Below are 19,768 nucleotides of genomic sequence, written 5' to 3' on the forward strand. Positions count from 1 at the left end.
TCTCAAGATTTTATAGTTTTAGCTTTTATATTCAATATTTTGTTTAATTTGAATTAATTTGTTTATATGTGAGGTGGGGTAGGAGTCCAACTTCATTCTTTTGCATATAAAAACACAATTGTCCCAGGACCATTTGTTAAAACGACTACACTTTCTCCACTGAACTGTCTTGGCACTGTTGTCAAAAATCAATTGACTATAAATATGAGGGCTTATTTTTAAACTCTCAATTCTATTTCAGTGAATATGTCTCTATGTCTATCTTTATCCCAGTACCATGCTGTCTTGATAATAGTAAATTTTGAAATTGGGAAGGGTGAGTTTTCCAACTCTTCTTTTATAAGGTTATCTTGGACATTTGTGAGTCCCATGAATTTCATATAAACTTTAGGATCATCTGGTCAATGTCTGCGAAGAAGTAAGGTGGGCATTTAACAAAGATTACAATAAATCTGTAGATCAATTGGAGAGTGTTGTTAATTTAATAATATTAAGTCTTCCGATACATGAGCATTGGGTGTGATTATTTAGTTCTTTATTTCAGCAATGTTTTATGGTTTTCAGAATATAATTTTACTCTTCTTTTACTAAATGTTTTTCCAAATATTTTAATCTTTTGGTGATATTTTAAAAGAAGTTTTCTTAATTTTATTTTCAGATTGTTCAGTGCAAATATATGGAAATATAATTGATCTTTGTGTATTGATATTGTACTCTGCAACCTTGCTGAATTTATTAGGTTTTTTTCTGTTGTTGTTGTTAGATGTAGTCTCATTCTGTCACCCAGGCTGGAGTGCAGTGGCATGATCTCAGCTCACTGCAAGCTCCATCTCCCAGGTTCACACCATTCTCCCACCTCAGCCTCCCCAGTAGCTGGGACTACAGGCACTCACCACCATGCCCAGCTAATTTTGTTTTTGTATTTTTAATAGAGATGGGGTTTCACCATGTTAGCCAGGATGGTCTCCATCTGCTGACCTCGTGATCCACCCGCCTCGGCTTCCCAAAGTGCTGGGATTACAGGCATGAGCCACTGCGCCCAGCCTTAATATATTAGTTTTAAGACTTTTGAATTAATTCCTTAGGATTTTCTATCTATAAGATAATGCCATATGCAAATACAAATAACTTCTCTTTTTCCAGTCTCAATGTCTTTTATTTCATTTTCTTGGCTAGAACTTTCAGTACAATGTTAGGGGATAGTGTTATCTTGCTTTTGATCTTAGGAAAAAAGCATCCAGTTTCTCACTGAAATATTTGGATATAGTATTTTTAGCCCTCTACTTGTTATTTGTTTATCTCAAATCACAAAAAATTGTGATTTGAGCTTAAATAAAATTGAATTACTAAACATGTATGTAAGGAAACTATTCTTGAAGACCATAAAGACCAATGGATACTTTGAAAATATTTTTTGACTTATGTATTTATTTCTTTGGATCATAATTGTTTGTCATTTCCTTTGTTTAATGTTGTCCCCAGTCTTACATTCCTTTTTCACTTTGCATATTAAATATTTTAATAAGGGGTTATGAATGGTAATGTTTTGACCATCTCTTGTACAAAAAGAATCTTAACCTCATGTTGGTGCCATAGCTTGGATAGAACTGAGTATCAAGTTTTTCTTCAAAATGTCTTCTTTTGGGATTTTAAGGTAATTCTGAACTGTCTTCTAGTGATATTAAATTCCTAATGATGTTAATATGACTCTCATTTCCTTGTATCTCTCTCTCTCTCTCTATATATATATATACATATATACACACATATATATGTACATATATATGTAGTATTTTATTTTGAATTAATAATAAATTATTTCTGTTTCCAAAGAAATCTGAGATAGTTTTACCGGAGCAATATGTGTTCGCTGTGTCCCCACCCAAATCTCATCTTGAATTGTAGTTCCCATAATCCCCATATGTCGTGGGAGGAACCAGGTGGAGATAATTGAATCATGAGGGGCAGTTTCTCCCATCCTATTCTTCTGATAGTGAGTTCTCACATGATCTGATGGTTTTATAAGGAACTTACCCCCACCCTCACTTGGCACTTCTCCTTGCTGTCACCATGTGAAGAAGGATGTGTCTGTTTCCCCTTCTGCCATGATTGTAAGTTTACTGAGGCCTCCCACGCCCTGAGGAACTATAAGTCAATTAAACATCCTTCCTTTATAAATTACCCAGTCTCAGGTTTGTTCTTATAGTTGAGTGAGAATGGACTAATACAGTAAATCAGTACTGGGTAGTGGGGCGCTGCTGTAAAGACACCCAAAAAAGTGGAAGCAACTTTGGGACTGGGTAACAGGCAGATGCTGGAACAGTTGGGAAGGTTCAGAAGAAGGTAGGAAAATGTGGGAAAGTTTGAAAGAGATTGAAGGGCTCAGAAGACAGAAAGATGTGGGAAAGTTTGGAACTTCCTAGAGACTTGTTGAATGACTTTGACCAAAATGCTGATAGTGATATGGACAATAAAGGCCAGGCTGAGGTGGTCTCAGCTGGAGATAAGTAACTTGTGGGGAACTGGAGTAAAGGTCACTCTTGCTATGCAAAGAGGATGGTGGCATTTTGCCCCTCCCCTGGAAATCTGCAGAGCTTTGAACTTGAAAGAGATGATTTGGGGTATCTAGTGGAAGAAATGTCTAAGTAGTAAGTGTTAAAGAGGAAGCAGAGCATAAAAGTTTGAAAAATTTGCAGGCTGACAATGCAGTAGAAAAGAAAAACACATTTTCTGGAGAGAAATTCAAGTTGGCTGCAGAAATTTGCATAACTAACAAGAAGCCAAATGTTAATCACCAAGACAATGGGGGAAAGTGTCTCCAGGGCATGTCTCATCACCCCTCCCATCACAGGCCTGGAGGCCTAGGAGGAAAAAATGGTCCCATGGGCCCAGGGCCCCCCCACTGTGTGCAGTCTAGGGACTTGGTGCTGTGTCCCGACTGCTCCAGCTGTGGCTAAAAGGGGCCAACATACAGCTCAGACTATTGCTTCAGAGAATGGCAGCTCCAAGCCTTGGCAGCTTCCACATGGTGTTGGGCCTGCAGGTGTGCAGAAGACAAGAATTGAGGCTTGGGAACCTCCATCTAGCTTTCAGAGGATGTATGGAAATGCCTGGATGTCCAGGCAGAGGATGTGCTGCAGGAGCAGAGCCCTAATGAATGAAGTACCTCTGCTAAGGTAGTGTGGAAGGGAAACGTGGGGTCAGACCCCCCACACAGAGTCCCCCCTGGGGTACTGCCTGGTGAATCTGTGAGAAGGGGGCCACCATCCTCCAGACCTCAGAATGGTAGATCCACCAACACCTTGCATCGTGTGCCTGGAAAAGCCACAGACACTCAATGCCAGCCTGTGAAAGGAGCCAGGAGGAGGGCTGTACTCAGCAAAGCCCCAGGGGCTGAGCTGCCCAAGGCTGTGGGAGCTACCTCTTGCATCAGCATGCCCTGGATGTAAGATATGCAGTCAAAGGAGATCATTTGGTAACTTTGAGGTTTAATGACTGCCCCATTGGGTTTCAGACTTGCATGGGGACTGTAGGCCCTTTGTTTTGGCCAATTTCTCCTATTTGGAATGCGTGTATTTACCCATTGCCTGTACTGCTATTGTATCTAGGAAGTAACTAACTTGCTTTTGCTTTTACAGGCTTGTAGGCAGAAGGGACATGCCTTGTCTCAGATGAGACTTTGGACTTGAACTTTTGAGTTAATGCTGGAATGAGTTAACACTTTGGGGGACTGTTGGAAGGGCATGATTTTGTTTTGAATGGTGAGAACATGAGATTTGGGAGGGGCCAAGTGTGAGTTTGGCTATGTCCCAACCCAAATCTCATCTCGAATTGTAGTTCCCATAATCCCTACGTGTTGTGGGAGGAACCAGGTGGAGATAATTGAATCATGGGGGCAGTTTCCCCCATTCTGTTCTAATGATAGTGAGTTAGTTCTCATGAAATCTGATGGTTTCAAAAGGGGCTTTCCCTGTTCCTCGCTCGGCACTTCTCTCTTGCCTGCTGCCATGTAAGACATGCCTTTGCTTCTCCTTTGCTTTCAGCCATGATTGTGAGGCCTTCCCAGCCATGTAGAATTGTAAGTCCATTAAATCTATTCTTCTGGCCAGGTGTGGTGGCTCATGCCTGTAATCCTAGCACTTTGGGAAGCTGAGGTGGGTGGGATTTGACACCAGTCTAGCCAACATGGTGAAACTCTGTCTCTACTAAAAATACAAAAAAAAAAAAAAAAATTAGCCAGGCATGGTGGTGAGCATCTGCAATCCCAGCTGTTCAGGAGGCCGAGGCAGGAGAATAGCTTGAACCCCAGAGGTGGAGGTGGCAGTGAGCCGAGATCATGCCACTGCACTCCAGCCTGGGTGACAGAGTGAGACTCTGTCTCTAAATAAATAAATAAACAAATAAATAAAAACCTATTTTTCTTTACAACTTACTCTGTCTTGGGTATTTCTTCACAGCAGTACAAAAATGGACTAATACATGGGGTATTCTATGTACTAGAATACTATGTATTAGAATGGGGTAAACTTTAAAGAGTAATTAACACCAGTTCTGCATTTCTTATAGAAAAACAACAGGAAGGAAGATTTCATAATTCATTTTATGAGAGTATTATCCTAATAACAAAATGAAACAAACACAATATATAAAAACAAAACCATAGAGCAATATTTCTTATGAATACAGATGTAAAATCCTTAACAAAATTTTAGCAAATAAAATTTAACAATATATGAAAAGAATTACACACAAAGACACACACAAAGGTGGTTTTATTCCAGGGATGCAATGCTGGTTCAACATTTGAAAAGCAACCAATGTATTCTACTTCACTAACAAACTAAATTAAAAAAGATCACATGATCATAATAATTGATGCAGAAATAGCAGCTGACAAAATTCAACGCCATTCATAAAAACCACTCTCAGAAAAACTAGGAATAGAGAAAAATTTCTCCAACTTAAAAAATAACACTATCTACAGCTAATATCCTGCTTATAAATGGTACAGTCTTTCATAATTCCATCCAATAATTAGCTCCACTTTATAAGATGTTAAGAAAGAAATCTAGAGTGAGTAGTACGCTGGAGTACACTGCATTGGCTCATAAGAGCAGATTAAGTACATTTCTTCGGAACTCCATGTTCAGTGACATCTCACTGGTAGATCGAAATTGATTATGGTGGCCTTTTTTTTTTCTTAGTCAGTTGTTAATTATTTACAAGCACAGAACCACCCAAGGTTGTCTAGCATCCCTATAAAATGGACTTGAAATAGAAGTTTGAGTTCAGAAAAATCAGGTTTCAATTTCTTGTAGATCTGAATGGTGAAATGGAGAGACAAATCTGATGCACTGTAACTCGTGTAGGTTAGACACATAACTGAGATTCTGGGAGGTAAAACTATAGTTTACAGTCTTCCTATACTATATAACAAAGCTTTTGACCTTAGATTTTCAGGGAGAAAAACTGTTCTGCAAGTGAAAATTTACATAATGCTCAGATTATTGTAATGACCGTTTAAAATAACAATCTAACTATAAGATCAGTGCTCAGATAATCTCTCTTTATTCATTCAACATTTATGTGACAAATACTTATTGGGGGCTTTTTATATGACCGAAACTGTTCTGTTTATGTTGGAAAGAGAGAAGAAGAAAAGTAAACAAATAAATTAATTTTACAGAGCCTGTAATGAGAGTAACATGGGATGATATGAAAGACTTGAGAATGTTTTGTAATTGGGTGGTCAGCAAAGATATCTCAAAATATGATATATCAATATTTGAATGATAAGCAAAAGATAGCCATGCTGAAAACTCAGGGTGGATGTGTAAAAATGAAATATAATCTAAAGATACAGTCAGAGTTTACTAATTAATATATGGAAAACTGTAGTATGACTCTCTGAGAAAATAGTCCCTCAATATTATAAAATAAAAATATAGAAATTGTCTTTATTAATAATTTTTCTATGCTTCAGCTTTCTAATGAAGCATGTAATGCCCCCTTATTGACACATGATGGTTACTCTGAAGGTCTTTGAATCCATATTTTGTCTCGGTTTATATTTGTCTTTTATTTGGGAAAGCATTTTTTAATGAATTCTCAAAATTATAGGAGAAAGATATTTTGTCTTGTATGTATTATGTTCACAATATAACTTTTTAACAAACGTTCTATAACTGGATTGTGGTTTATGCTCCTAGCCTTATTTATTTATAACAGAATATATAACTGTTTAAAATTAATACAATCATTGAATTGATTCTTCAAAGTAAATTTCTCCTTTACCGATTTTCACAATTTTCACTTATTAGTATTATCAGAACAGGTAAAAACTTCAGCTTAAATAAGAAGCCTGTTTTCCTGCTTGAGGTAGGATACATGAACTGAGGTTAGTTAGAATCTGTGTGCATGTAGGCTAGACATCGATATTTGTGATGTAAGTAAAAAGAAAGTTTTAAAATTATAAAAAATCCATCGTACTTTTAAGAGGGAAAGTTAGACTAAGAAATTGAGAAGTGAGGCTATCATAATTTCCATTTGGCCCTAAGTGTAAGTGACTTTTGCTATACGATCTTCTATGGAATTTTTGGAGAAACTATTCTTGTTTATTTATATCATGTATCAATATTAATTCACCAATAATTCCAAGACATATACCCCAATTTACTTGGAACCTTTACCCTTCGATTTTTTGACATTTGTAAAATTAAAACTAAAATAAGCCTTTTTATATGCAAAGGACCACCGAACTAGTGCTATATTTCATGTCCATACTCAAAGTTGCACACGAACAACCATCTCTTTGAAATGCAAATGCACATAGAGGATTTCCTGGTAAATGCAGTCTTCAATTCTACTAGTGAAATAACATCCAAATAAGTTTCTGACAGACAGAGTAATCCTTTACCTTAAATAATCAGAAAAACTCACCTGATCACAAAGAATGCTACCATTTCTAGTGCCAACTTTCTCACAGTCACAAGGTTTGCAAACATCTATGGCTGAAGGATCTATACCAACTTGTCGGAAAAAGTAATCCTTGCACAGCTCACAGTTCCTTCCTGCATCAGGGAAAGGTTATGCATTATGACTTCTAATTCATTAAAATCAGCTGCATAATTCAAAATTAAAGACTGTATTCCTTTGAGGGAATTCTATAATTTTCAGAACGTCCATTTTAATGCACCTTTCATCTCTACCTGCCAATTTAGCGATCCAGAGCATATGAAACAATGAACCTGTTACAAACTGTGCTTTACTTCATTAAACTCCCATCTGTTATATAATACCACACTTCTAAAAAGCTGTGCTTCATAGGGGCCCATACATTTGGAAAGAGTTTGTTCCTAAACTTAAAACTTTATGTCTAGGGCCAGGCACTTTATCTAAACTCAATACAGCAGGAGAAATTTCTACATATGTGGTAGATGATACTTATATAGTAAGAAGCAAGCAGGTATGTAGTATTGGAAATATTTTTCTAGAACTCAATCATGTAAAATGGGAGACTTCTCTTAATATAATTTATTATTCTGTAGTTAACACAATTAAAAACAAATGATTATGTTAGTGGCCATTATTTTTCATTTCAAAGATTGAAATAGAAATTCATTATATTTAGAGATACCAAGTACTTTTCATACTAAACACTAGAATAGCCTGACATATTAGATATATCAGGTAATTCCCATAGTTTATAATTTATAATTATAAATTTCCTTTGCTATATTATGTAATAAAAAACCTAAACTACAAGGAATTTTTAAAGTGAACGTGACTAGTATATAAGATAATTGAAATAAGCTGAAGTAGAACTCAACACTATCAATTCCCCCTTTAAACACGATGTACTTTGCTCAAAAAATATTGAAATTGCCCCAATATTAGAAGACTACAGAAAGAATCAATAATCAATAATATGAAAACTCATATTCTGATAGATACTGGCTATTGAGCTAGTTAAAAATTAAATTGATTTATAATATTTCTAGACTATTTCCATTTACATATGCTGTTGACTCCCAAATCTATATCTCCAATCTAGAAATCTCTCTTTTAATTATCAACTAATGAATATTTATTGCGTGATTACTATGTGCCAAATACTGTGCTAAGTGCTGTGTAATACAGTAGTGAACTAAATACACAATACCCATTGCATCTCTTTCACAAAGCTCTCTTACAGTCTAGGAGGTAAGAGGAATCTTAATTAAATAATACCAGGAGTAATACACATTTATAAACCATGATAAGCATGGTTGTCGCTAACATGTATAAGTGATTCTGATCTTCTCTAAAGCATCATGAGAGGATTTCCTTGAAGGAAAGAGCTTCAGAACTGTGTTTCCAACTGCCCCCAGGAGTTTCTCCTATGTCTCTTGGAAACCGAGTGAACATATCCACAACAGAACTTGCCATCTCCTCCCTCATCTCAATCCTCCTGTATTTTCTATCTCAATGGCTGGCACCAATGTTGAGCCTACTGCTCAAGCTAGAATGTAATGTTAGGTATCAGTCTTGGCTCTCCTTCCTTCCCTTGCCTACATTCTGCTCACAAAACACTCACTTTTTTATCCTAAATATCTCTTGGATCCATTTATCTCTATCCATACCATCTGAAATGTATTCTGACATTATTTCTCACCTGGACTATTGCAGCACCTCACTAACTGGTTTTCCCCAACCACTCTAACCTTCTCCAATCCATTTTTTACTTTATAACCAGGTGTATCTTTTAATAACAAGTAACTCATTATGCCTCTTTCCCATATAAAACCCTTAAGTGTCATCTCCTTGACCTTAGATAAAAGCCAAATGCTTTATCATGGCTCCAGAGTCCTCTATGATATTGTCCTGCCTTCCTTCCTAATATCTCTTACCACCAGCCATTTGCCCATCTTTTGGTTTTTCAAACGTGTCATGTTTCTCCCTCCTCTAGGCCACTGCACAAAATGTTTCCCTAATTGTAAGCCTTAGTTCACCATCCTAATCTTTCAACTGGTTAACTCCTACCGTCCTTGCCCTATCTTAGCAATCATCAGACAACTTTGTAATCATTCCTTTCAATAGTCTGTCTTTCCCACTGTACAATAACCCAAAGACAGAAAATTCATTGTCTTATTCATCTTCATGTCCCCAGCACCTACCCAAGATCTTGTGACATTTAAGTTATCAATAATCTGCCGATAAAGAATTCATGCTTAAGAGTACCACTTTGAAACCCATCAGATATATGCTATTATATTTTACAAATTCAGATGTTGGCCATTTCTTGCCTTTCAAAAAAAGGATGGTATTTTTCAATGACTAGTCAAAGGCTTTGCAGTTTTAGAACAGGACTTTGATTATCATCATCTCCATTTAATTAGTGTTTTCAAAAAGAGTATTCTCAGACTACCAGTGTCCATGCCAAATCTGAATGAATGCAATCTCCACATGAGAATCCAGACATAAAGGACAATAAAGGGGACAAAAGGAATCTTATTTTAAGGATATGTGTTCAAAGTAAGCATTCCTGAGTTATTCTAAATATGGTTGTGGTTTAGTCAAATGGTGTGAACTCTTTAAAAAACAAAACAAAACAACAACAACAACAAAATCCTTTTCCTGAAAAGATATAGTTTAAGACTAGAGTGCTATTTCTGAAAACTACCTAGTGATTTGGAAATAGGAAGATTTGGTGAACTAGCTTTGATTTTCAAACTTAAAGGTATGAAAGTACATCCTTAAATAAGATAGCAATAACATAATTTAAAATAATATGCATTGTAGATAGAAGCACACAGGCCTCCAAACCAACTCAGGAATTTATTTGCTACTTACCTGTAGTGTTATGCTCACAATCATCACAAACTCCTCCTCCCCCTCTGAAGTGCTCAAAAGGAAATGGGTCTACAGAGATGTTGTAATGGCAGCTTTTGGAATGGCTGTTGCATTGACAAGGTTTACAATTGAAAGCGTAAACTTGATCACCTTGGCGGAAAGGCTTGTCATTATAAAGAGGCAAGCAGCGATCACACTAGAACAAAAAATATCAGAACAGTAAAGAAAATAAAGCTGTGATTTTCTTTCATTTTATTGCTATGTTAGGCCTTTCACCAGAAGTAAGGCGCATATCAGTGAGTTAAAAGTCAGCAATGATTTTATTTGAAAAATATTTCGTAAGTCAGAAATAGCATATTTATGGGCATGGTAGGGTGGAATTGTAAAAGTGACCATGCAAGCTTAAACCATGGAAAATGATCTTTTTTTTCTTAATTTTTAATTTTTGTGGGTACTTAGTAGGTGTATGTATTTATAGGCTACATGGGATGTTTTGAAAAAGACATACAACACGTAATCATCACATCTTGGAAAATGGGGCATCTATCCCCTCAAGTGTTTATCCTTTGTGTTACAGACATGCAAAGTGATCTTAATAATCAACAGGAAAGGTTATGATAGTTCTAAGACTTTGTAAAACTTCAACATGTTAACAACTCCCCAATGCCCGTTATAAATGTAAAGAAATAAACCAGTAAAAATGACCATTTATTTAGTACTCTGTAATTTAAAACATTAAAAACTTGGAGAAGTTGTTTTACTCGTTTATAAAATACTCACTAGAAGTACTTTGAACAGTGCTTGCCTTCATCTCACCTATAACTTACCACACTGAACACAAGCATCTTTTTTTTTTTTTTTTTTTTTTGAGATGGAGTCTTACTCTGTTCCCCAGGCTGGAGTGCAGTGGCATGATCTCCGCTCACTGCAAGCTCCGCTTCGCGGGTTCAAGCGATTCTCCCGCCTCAGCCTCCCCAGTAGCTGAGACTACAGGCACCCGCCACCACGCCTAGCTAATTTTTTGTATTTTTAGTAGAGATGGGGTTTCACCCTGTTAGCCAGGATGGTCTCGATCTCCTGACCTCGTGTTCTGCCCGCCTCTGCCGCCCAAAGTGCTGGGATTACAGTCGTGAGCCACCGCACCTGGCCACATCTTTTCTATGCCTTGGTGAATTGTCACGCTCCTTTCTAAGCTTGAATCAGCTTCCAACATTTTAACTTTTATGCTTTTAGTGTTGTGAAGTACCTGTGAGAATTCCTCTAATGTGAAGTGTTTGGGTGTCACTTCCTCCAGGACATCTTCACCCTATTCGTGGCAAGCACTTTCCTCACTTATGTTAAGTTCACCTTCGCTAAGTAGCTCTGGCTACATATTCAGAATCTCTCAAACCTCAGTAGTGACTATTTCTTCTATGACTCCACTTAGGTTCAATCTGAATTTTACTTCAAGTATTTTCTTTCTTTGCAGTGTTTTCCTCTTTGCTGTCCAATTCCTCTTCTTTTTTGAATATCTGTGTTTGTAAAGTGTCACTCGGGTTTATCACTCACAAGGAGGCAACACAACCACACGCTTCTCTTCTATAAATAAACTGAATGATAAATGTGTAGTGCGCAATCACCAACAGATACTGAAAAAAATAAACGTGATTGGTCACGGACCACAATGTGCATCTGTTATTTTATGTGGTAATTTGTGGACTGCAGAGCCAGCAGCAATGTTTGTTTATGTAATTACTCACAGTAATATTCAATGTTACCCAACACTTGAGTTACGTTGTTGGAGGACTGGTAGTATTTAACTAAACTATGATAACTGATATTCATGCATATCAGAATTGTGTAAGGAGAGAACTGCCTGTATAACTGTAAGACAAAATTTACTCAAATTATGTAATAGGTCTGTTATGTACTGGAACAAATAAAAAAACCTGGATGTATGTTTTATAATTAATTATTTTAACTTTCTAATATAAATACAATTTATGGACAAAGCAAAATTTTTTCCATAGATTTAAATAACAATTCAACTGAACTGAGTTTAGTATAACTATAGACATAATAAAAGTATTCTTTATAAAACAAAGGCAGGAGGTAGAAAATTAAAAGCACTGGTAATTTGACTAGCAAATGATAAGTCAAAATGTCAACATGAGACAATTTCTTTCAAATTTGCATATGCATATATTTCTTATTTTCAAAATTATGAATATATGTGGGTATTGTTATTAAAAATCATGTATTTTGTATTACTACATAGTTTTGTATTATTAAACATCATGTGTTTTGCTGCATTATTTCTTATATTTCTCATAAAATAACATTCAACCCTTCTGCAATCATTACACATTTAGTTTTTTTTTTCCATTTTATTTTGGGGATCGGGAGTGGATATATATATAAGTATTACCTTAAGAAAATTATGAGATGAAATTACATTATCAAAGAGTATAAACATTTTAAAGATTTTGTTAAATATGGTCAAATTCCTTCTAGAAAAATTAAACTCATACTCACACCAGCAATATCTGAGAATGTCCATTTTCTTGTGTTCTGCCCGTAATTGTTATATCTTCACTATTTTGATTTTAGATAATATGTCAGTTACTGTTTTAGTATTTATGTCTTTGGATACTAGTAATGCCAAACAATCTTCACCTAGTTCTTGGTTAGATATAGTCCTTTTTGAGAAAATTATTCATTTTTCTTTAGTATACTCTTTTTTAATTGACTTTAAAGATTTTATCAGATATTAGAATTTTAAATATACAGTTATATTTATTTCCTTCCCCTACTTTATTAGCCCGAATTTTCAGCATAATAGTTAATTTATATGGTATAGTAGTGTGATAGGCATAATTATCTTTTTACTCATTTTAATGAAAATGTCTATAATGTTACAGCTTTTATAGTATTGACTATTGATTTTACATAGACAATTTTTATCATTTTAAAGAAGAAATTGCTACTTCAAAACAACTAATATGGATTTATGTAAAAAAAAAATTGTCAATTTTATTGAATGTTCTGATTTAATTGTTTGACCTATTGAATTGATAAGCTATACAATAGGTTAGCAGGCTAATTGGAGTCTGTGCTTGCATTTTTTAATAAACCCAACATCATTAATAGTAAATAATGCCAAGTAAAAATAAATTTAGGAGTTTTACGTTTATAATCATAAATGAGATTTATCTAGGTTTTATAAAGACTTTTATTAAAATAAACACACCTTAGAATTTTAATAGGTAATTATATGTATTTGTATTTATAAAGTTAATTTTAATATCTGAATGATCAGAAAATTCTCATTTTGCATACACACTAAAACCAATTACATTTTATCAAATTATATTTCATGTAAAGTACAATAAATTCAAGATAAGATTTATAATAAGTAAATACCAGGATTTCTGAAAATCATTTTTCTCACTCTCCATTTGCTGTGAAATACTTAATGTGACTTCCCTAAGTGCCCAGCATATGCCAGAGTTACATGTTAAATTATGAATCAGGGGAGTCAAACCATGTAAAGTAATGTCTCTCTGTTTATCCAAGATAATGGTCCTTTGCTCTTTGTTTTACATTAACATTGTTAAAAACTATTTTCATATTGGGACAAGAAAGGTTATTCTATTGTTCTATTTTAATATAGAACAAATAGTAACAAATATTTAGTATTTTAGAACAGTTTGACATATTTCATAATCATCATTGGAACATACACTAGTCAAAAGCATTTTTTTTTGGCCTGTATTTACTTTTCCCCACTAGTTCAATTTCTTCCTTTAACAATCTTAAAGGGAGAAGATAAAATATAAGAGTTTAGTTGTCCAGTGTGTTGCTGTTTAATGGTATTCCAAAATTTTAGCATGAAAACAAAGTGAGTTTTTTCTACTTAGCTGGGGAGACAGAAAAAGACAAAAAGGAGAAAAAATAATAAGAATGCAAACATTAGGTCACACTGTTTATAACAGGTAGTGCTACATTTTAATAATTGGTAAAAAATAATTCACCCTTTTGGTCATTTTACAATGGTCAAGTTAAACTCTATGGTCAATTAAAATATCACTGTAATATTCTTTTTGGAGTGATAAAGATTATTTTTCCCCACAATCATTTGCAAACCTTTAGGCTAAGGTAGTTGTCCCGCTTCTCATCTCTCAGACTACTCTATTAATACCTCAATCTTGCTCCTGTCACTCTACTGAAATGATTGGCTTATGTATATGTATCTTTCAGGAAATACAAGTTATTGACTTTATATTCTCTGTATCATCCATGCATTAGGAGCATGATAGACAATTGCTAAGCTGTTAACTGAGAATTCACAATTAATAATGATATTAATGTCCAAAGAAAGTTGTTCTTGAGGGAATTTAGAGAGGAGACAGAATGAGAACAATTCACAAACAAGGTGACATTTATGGAAAGTCTTCAGAATTGACTGTTATGTGATGATTTGCAATAAAAACCACTTACAAATATAAAATGAAACTCACTTCATAAAAGAAGAATATGTGGCAACCATTAAAATATTGTCAGCTATGGGTCTTTAGCCAAAAAAAATTTAAAGTTGGGAAATTGACCTCTTTACATTTCCCTCACCAGCAATGCCCATATGCAAATCAAATTTGTTTCATAAAATCAAAAGTTAAAGATTTAGGTACAGGCTGGGAGTCAGACAGCTTAGTTCTATTATTGGTGCTGCTGTTTCCTAACCGCAAAAAGGCCACTGTGAAAAGTAACATCAAATGCATTCTCTCATTTGATGAGTATACTCTCATCAAATGAGAGTATACTCTGGTTACTATATTAAACATTTAAAATGGGTTGTTTCATTGAATCTTTCAGGCCTGGGTGATACAATATCTCACATCTAACTTCTGTTTCTTGATTTGCTAGCCCTGTGTTCTTGAGTAATTGCCTGTACCTCTTTAATCCTTATTTTTCTCACTCATAATATGAGAGCAATAATACCTCTCTCATAAGGTTGCTGTAAAGACCAATCAGTTATCAAAGTGCTTGTCACACAGTTGGCCCTCAGAAAACTTGCCTACTACTTTGATCGTTATTGGATTCACGACAGAGGATTAAAGAGGTTAAGTAACATTAACAATGACAACGGACAGTTAGTTACTCCTAGAGTCCTCTTTACTTCTATGAATCTCAGTTTCTTCATCTTCAAAATGAAGATAACTTAATGGAATGTCTTACTTTTATCTGACTCAAAATAATCTTAGGATAAGTGGTAATATATAAATAATGCCCAAAACAAAGCCTGGAAGTTATTACATGCTCAAACCTGAAAGTCAGAAGATGGAAGAGGAGGAAAAAGAAGGAAGAGAGGGGTAAAAATCCAACAGAATTGTTGATCTCAAGTTTGACCAGCACCAGCAGTATATGACTATCACTATGCTGCTATACATAGTCTATAACCATTAAAAGGTGATTCTGTGATTTATAAATGCACTGGTCTATGATCTGCTTTGGAGGAGGTAGCCTACAGAGTGGAGCAAGAAGAAATTTATGACCAAAATTTATTTCTGGTTAATTTGATCATCTGTAGTTATAACTACAGAGGAGGTCCTATCTATTGACAATACTTCCTAAGAGCCATCAGACATAACTATTACTTCTTCTAGTAGCCCTATGTGTGGGGAAGATATGTTCTAACTGGATAAATGAAAGAATAGATGAAAACTTGCCTTCTGACTTCTTGGATTTGAAGGAGAGAAATGAGCTCATTAAGCCGTCTTCCCCAGTTCAATTAGCCATGCAATTAACCTGATTCCCAATATTTTAAAAACCCTATTCCATCGTAAAACTTTTGCCAAAGGCAAAATTTTGCTGTAACACAATGCCCTGAGCCTATTTTTCTCTTGACTTCAAAGCATTCTCATTGAAGAATTTGTTTACTCTATGGTGGTTTTTATTATTCAAGTTGTGCTTTCTTAAATATAAGTTGGTGGAAGTGATGAGATGGAAACTGTGGTCCTGTCATACTGATTTCAGATGCAGTTTGTCTTTTACAAAACAACTGCTGGCTGTTTGAGTTTGGTATATTGCCTACATGAGTTAGTGGAGCAAATCCAGCAAAAGCATTCCTTTGCTATTTCTAGGAAGACATTTTTGCTTTTTGATTATAATCTTTAAAAAATCTAATTTCAGATTTTATACTTAACGTCAGCCCAAAAGCCATTATCAAAAAGCCTAATTGTAAATAAGACTGGACTAAATGCTGTATCAATGTCCAAAGACACAGTCCTGGCTGCCTTAATGTTTAAAGCCAAAGACAAATTTTACCACTGACCCAATGGAATGGTTCTGGTCCTGCCAAACTACTTGTTATTGAAAATGGCTGGCCTTTCTTTTGTGGAGAAAAAAACCCTGCAGATATATGGATAACCTGTTCTGTTTTCCTGAAGAAAACAAGCATAGCTGTTATTTTTTGATTCTCAAGTTATTATTTTTTAGATTATGATAATACCAGGGTGAAAGGAATTTGTAGAAAGGGCCAGTGCAGAACACTGCTTGTAGGAGAGGAGTTTATCCATTCCTTTTAGGAGGAGCAACATATGTATACATTCCACAGGACCCAGAAATTCCACGGAGAATACTTTTTTTTTTTTGAGACGGAGTCTCACTCTGTCTCCCAGGCTGGAGTGCAGTGGCGTAATCTTGGCTCACTGCAAGCTCCACCTCCCGGGTTCACACCATTCTCCTGCCTCAACCTCCCGAGTAGCTGGAACTACAGGCACCCGCCACCACGCCCGGCTAGTTTGTTTTGTATTTTAAGTAGAGACGGGGTTTCACCATGTTAGCCAGGATGGTCTTCATCTCCTGACCTCGTGATCCACCCACCTCAGCCTCCCGAACTGCTAGGCTTACAGGCGTGAGCCACCGCGCCTGTCCGAGAATATGTTTTTAAAGCTGCTTGATAAAGATTTTCTGTTTTAATAATGGGGTGTTGATAATACTGAAGAGAAGGAAACAAATTAAATGCCCAAAAGCAAGAGAGTGGTTTAAGATGTCCCAATTCCTAAAAAAAATAAGGCTAACATTTATAAATATGAGAAATATATTCATAATAGTTTGAATTGAAAATCAAGTTAAAAATAATATACAGAGTATAATCCTCTATTCTAGATAAAGGTGGACTTATCTATAGATATAAATATGCAATTTTAAGAAGATAGAGACAGATGAGACAGGTTTACTAATAATAACAATAATATAATGCCTGAAAGTATATAAACTAAGATTATTGGCTGGGGTTACCGATGGGTGGTAGGTTTACAGATAAAGTTTATAACTTTATTTTTTCCCCAGTGTACATTTATTACTAATGTATTAAAAATTGAGAGCAAATAAAATGTAACTGCATGGATAGTTACAAGATAATTATACATCATTTGCATGTAACATTTCACTAAGAAAACCTAAGAAAATTAATATGTTTCAGTTTTAAATTACACACAGATGAGCAAAAAACTGCAGAAAAAATGATTCTCTTTCAACTACTATGTCAGCTAACAAGTTTTTGAGCCACCAGTAAACAGAGTATGATTTGTAAAAAATATACATTTTTTCCAAAACAATGGGATTAATATACAGAAGCAAAGATTTTGAGAGATGATGCCTAAATTTGTTTTAAAATTTGATTTAAGACATATGCAACTAAATGACACACCAATGCCTATTTGGGTCTTTGATCCTAAAGATGATACTGTTCTATTATCATTTTGTGTGGTTTGCAAAGACAGAAGGAATACTTTGTAGTCTATTCTTTGATTATAAAGTTTCATGAAGTATTAAATTCTTGGTCCCATAATTGGTTCTTAACAACTCCTTTCAGATAATACAAGGATAACCATGACAAAATGGAAGAAATAATAATTGGTAAGTGCATTATAAGTAAATTTTTGAATTCTCATAATTTTCATCTGCCTTTTCTACCAGTGATTTTAAAGTTTGATTTAAAATCAAGAACTCTGTGTGTATCTTATATTTTATGCAGCTCCTGAAGCAAATGGTTTTCTATTTCATGTTTTCCCAATCTCCAGTTGATCATTTGTCACTTTCAATTATGTTTCGGTTTCTTCTGTAACAACTGGATTCCCCCGATATGTCCCTGAATGCTCAAATTATGAGATTAGACAATGGCTATATCAGGGTCAAGGACCTTTACCACTGATTCATTTAACTGCTTTCATTTTGATAGCTTCTTAAAGGCTATTAATCAACTCCACTAAGTTGCAGCCAAATACTTTGACATGTTCAGGTAGGAAAATCATTGAATAATCATTGAATCTAGAAGACACTGATGAAATTTATTTTATTACATTATATTCTAATAATACACAATGACAGTTCTTTCTTGTGGATCATTAAACTGAAGTATAGTGTTCCTTCGTTACTATTACAGAGCAGCAAAGACAATCTTTCAAAGATAACCCATAGTCTCCAAAGCATTTTTATCAACTCCATTCCTGATAGACTCAATGTTTTTTTTTTTTTTTTTTTTTTTTTTTTTTGGAGACAAAGGACAGAGTCTTGTTCTGTTGCCCAGGTTGGAGCCCAGGCACTATCTGGGCTCACTGAAACCTCCACCACCCACGTTCAAGAGATTCTCATGCCTCAGCCTCCCGAGTATCTGGGACTACAGGCACACATCACCATGCCCAGCTAATTTTTGTATTTTTTGGTAGAGACAGGGTTTCACCTTGTTGCCCAGGCTCGTCTCAAACTCCTGACTTCAAGTGATCCGCCCACCTCGGCCTACCAAAGTTTTGGGATTACAGGCGGGAGCCACCGTGACAAGCCACACCCTCAATTTTATTTATTTCTTAACACCTTCAAATTTACAGAGAAAGTAGAAACTTGTGTAAAATACAAGTTTAAGTAATTTAACTGCAAGAGCAATTTATTTATTCAGTCACTTATACAACAATCTTAAATGCCTACTATGTATCTTTGAAAAAAGAAGGAAGAAAAATATCCTCTTAGACAAAGATATATGAAGTCCTTGCAAAAGGTTGGGGGCTAGGGAGAAAATTTCCCTTCAAGGTCCTGAGAGCTCCCAGTGTCAATGACCTTTGGAAGTTTAAGTTCATAATGATCACAATGAGTCATCAAAAACAACTTGTCTTCAATATGTTGAAGAAGTGCCTAGAAGGAGCCCTAGAACATAGTAGGTACTCAATTTATATATCTGGATGTTTTCCTTCAAAGACCTCACTTCTAATCTCCATGTTTATACTGGCTTCAGGGACCGAAAATAGTATTCGAGGGAGAGAGGTGTTGACTGGAGTCACTCTGGCTCAGTCCATCTTTACTTTCTGCTGAGTCTAAACTGGACAGCAAAGCCCTAGAAACCAAAAGATGTAGTTATTCCACTCCTGGCTATAAAATTTAGAGATATGGATGCAGCACTGCCTATGTGAGAAGGAGAGAAAGACAATCTGCTTCAAAGTGAAAGATTATAAAATGATCACTTTTTAGTACTGTTACAGTACTGCTCACTGAATAAAAGAGGTAATTTTTTTAACTATTCCCAGATGGCCTGAATGAATTGCAGACCCTCTGAAAATCTGTACATTTTCCCTTTCTCATCAGTAGAAACCAGCCCCCTATGTTGGAAATGTTAAGAGCCTAAATCTCTAATAATAGTAATTGTCCTCCAGCTCTATTCAAGGCTTCCCCTTTCCTCTGGCTGGAGCAATTCAATTGTAATTCAAACGATCCAGTTTCACTGTGATTTGTCTACTAGGTAGAGAAATCATCTTTATAAACATAAAAACTTTAGTGTACTCAGGTATCTTTTTTCCAATGGAAGTGTCCCTAGGTAGCTCTAATGTTCCCATGGCAAAGGTAATGTTAGACAAACTTGTTAATTTATTATCAGTGATAGATTTCAGAGGGGAACACAGATAAAGTG

At 35.3% G+C, this 19,768-nt stretch overlaps 1 protein-coding gene across 1 annotated transcript in view; it reads right to left on the bottom strand.

Annotated features, from left to right (window-relative positions):
- USH2A (usherin) overlaps window positions 1-19,768 on the bottom strand; it is an 843,890-nt gene that overhangs the window by 666,683 nt on the left and 157,439 nt on the right. Inside the window, exons 11-12 of the mRNA XM_031015607.3 lie at window positions 9,832-10,027; window positions 6,940-7,070 (exon numbers count right to left, since the gene is read on the bottom strand). Coding sequence (XP_030871467.3) covers window positions 6,940-7,070; window positions 9,832-10,027 — 327 coding nt within the window. The remainder of the gene's footprint in view (window positions 1-6,939; window positions 7,071-9,831; window positions 10,028-19,768) is intronic.

Source organism: Gorilla gorilla, chromosome 1 (assembly GCF_029281585.2).
Source record: "Gorilla gorilla gorilla isolate KB3781 chromosome 1, NHGRI_mGorGor1-v2.1_pri, whole genome shotgun sequence".
Taxonomy (NCBI): Eukaryota; Metazoa; Chordata; class Mammalia; order Primates; family Hominidae; genus Gorilla; species Gorilla gorilla.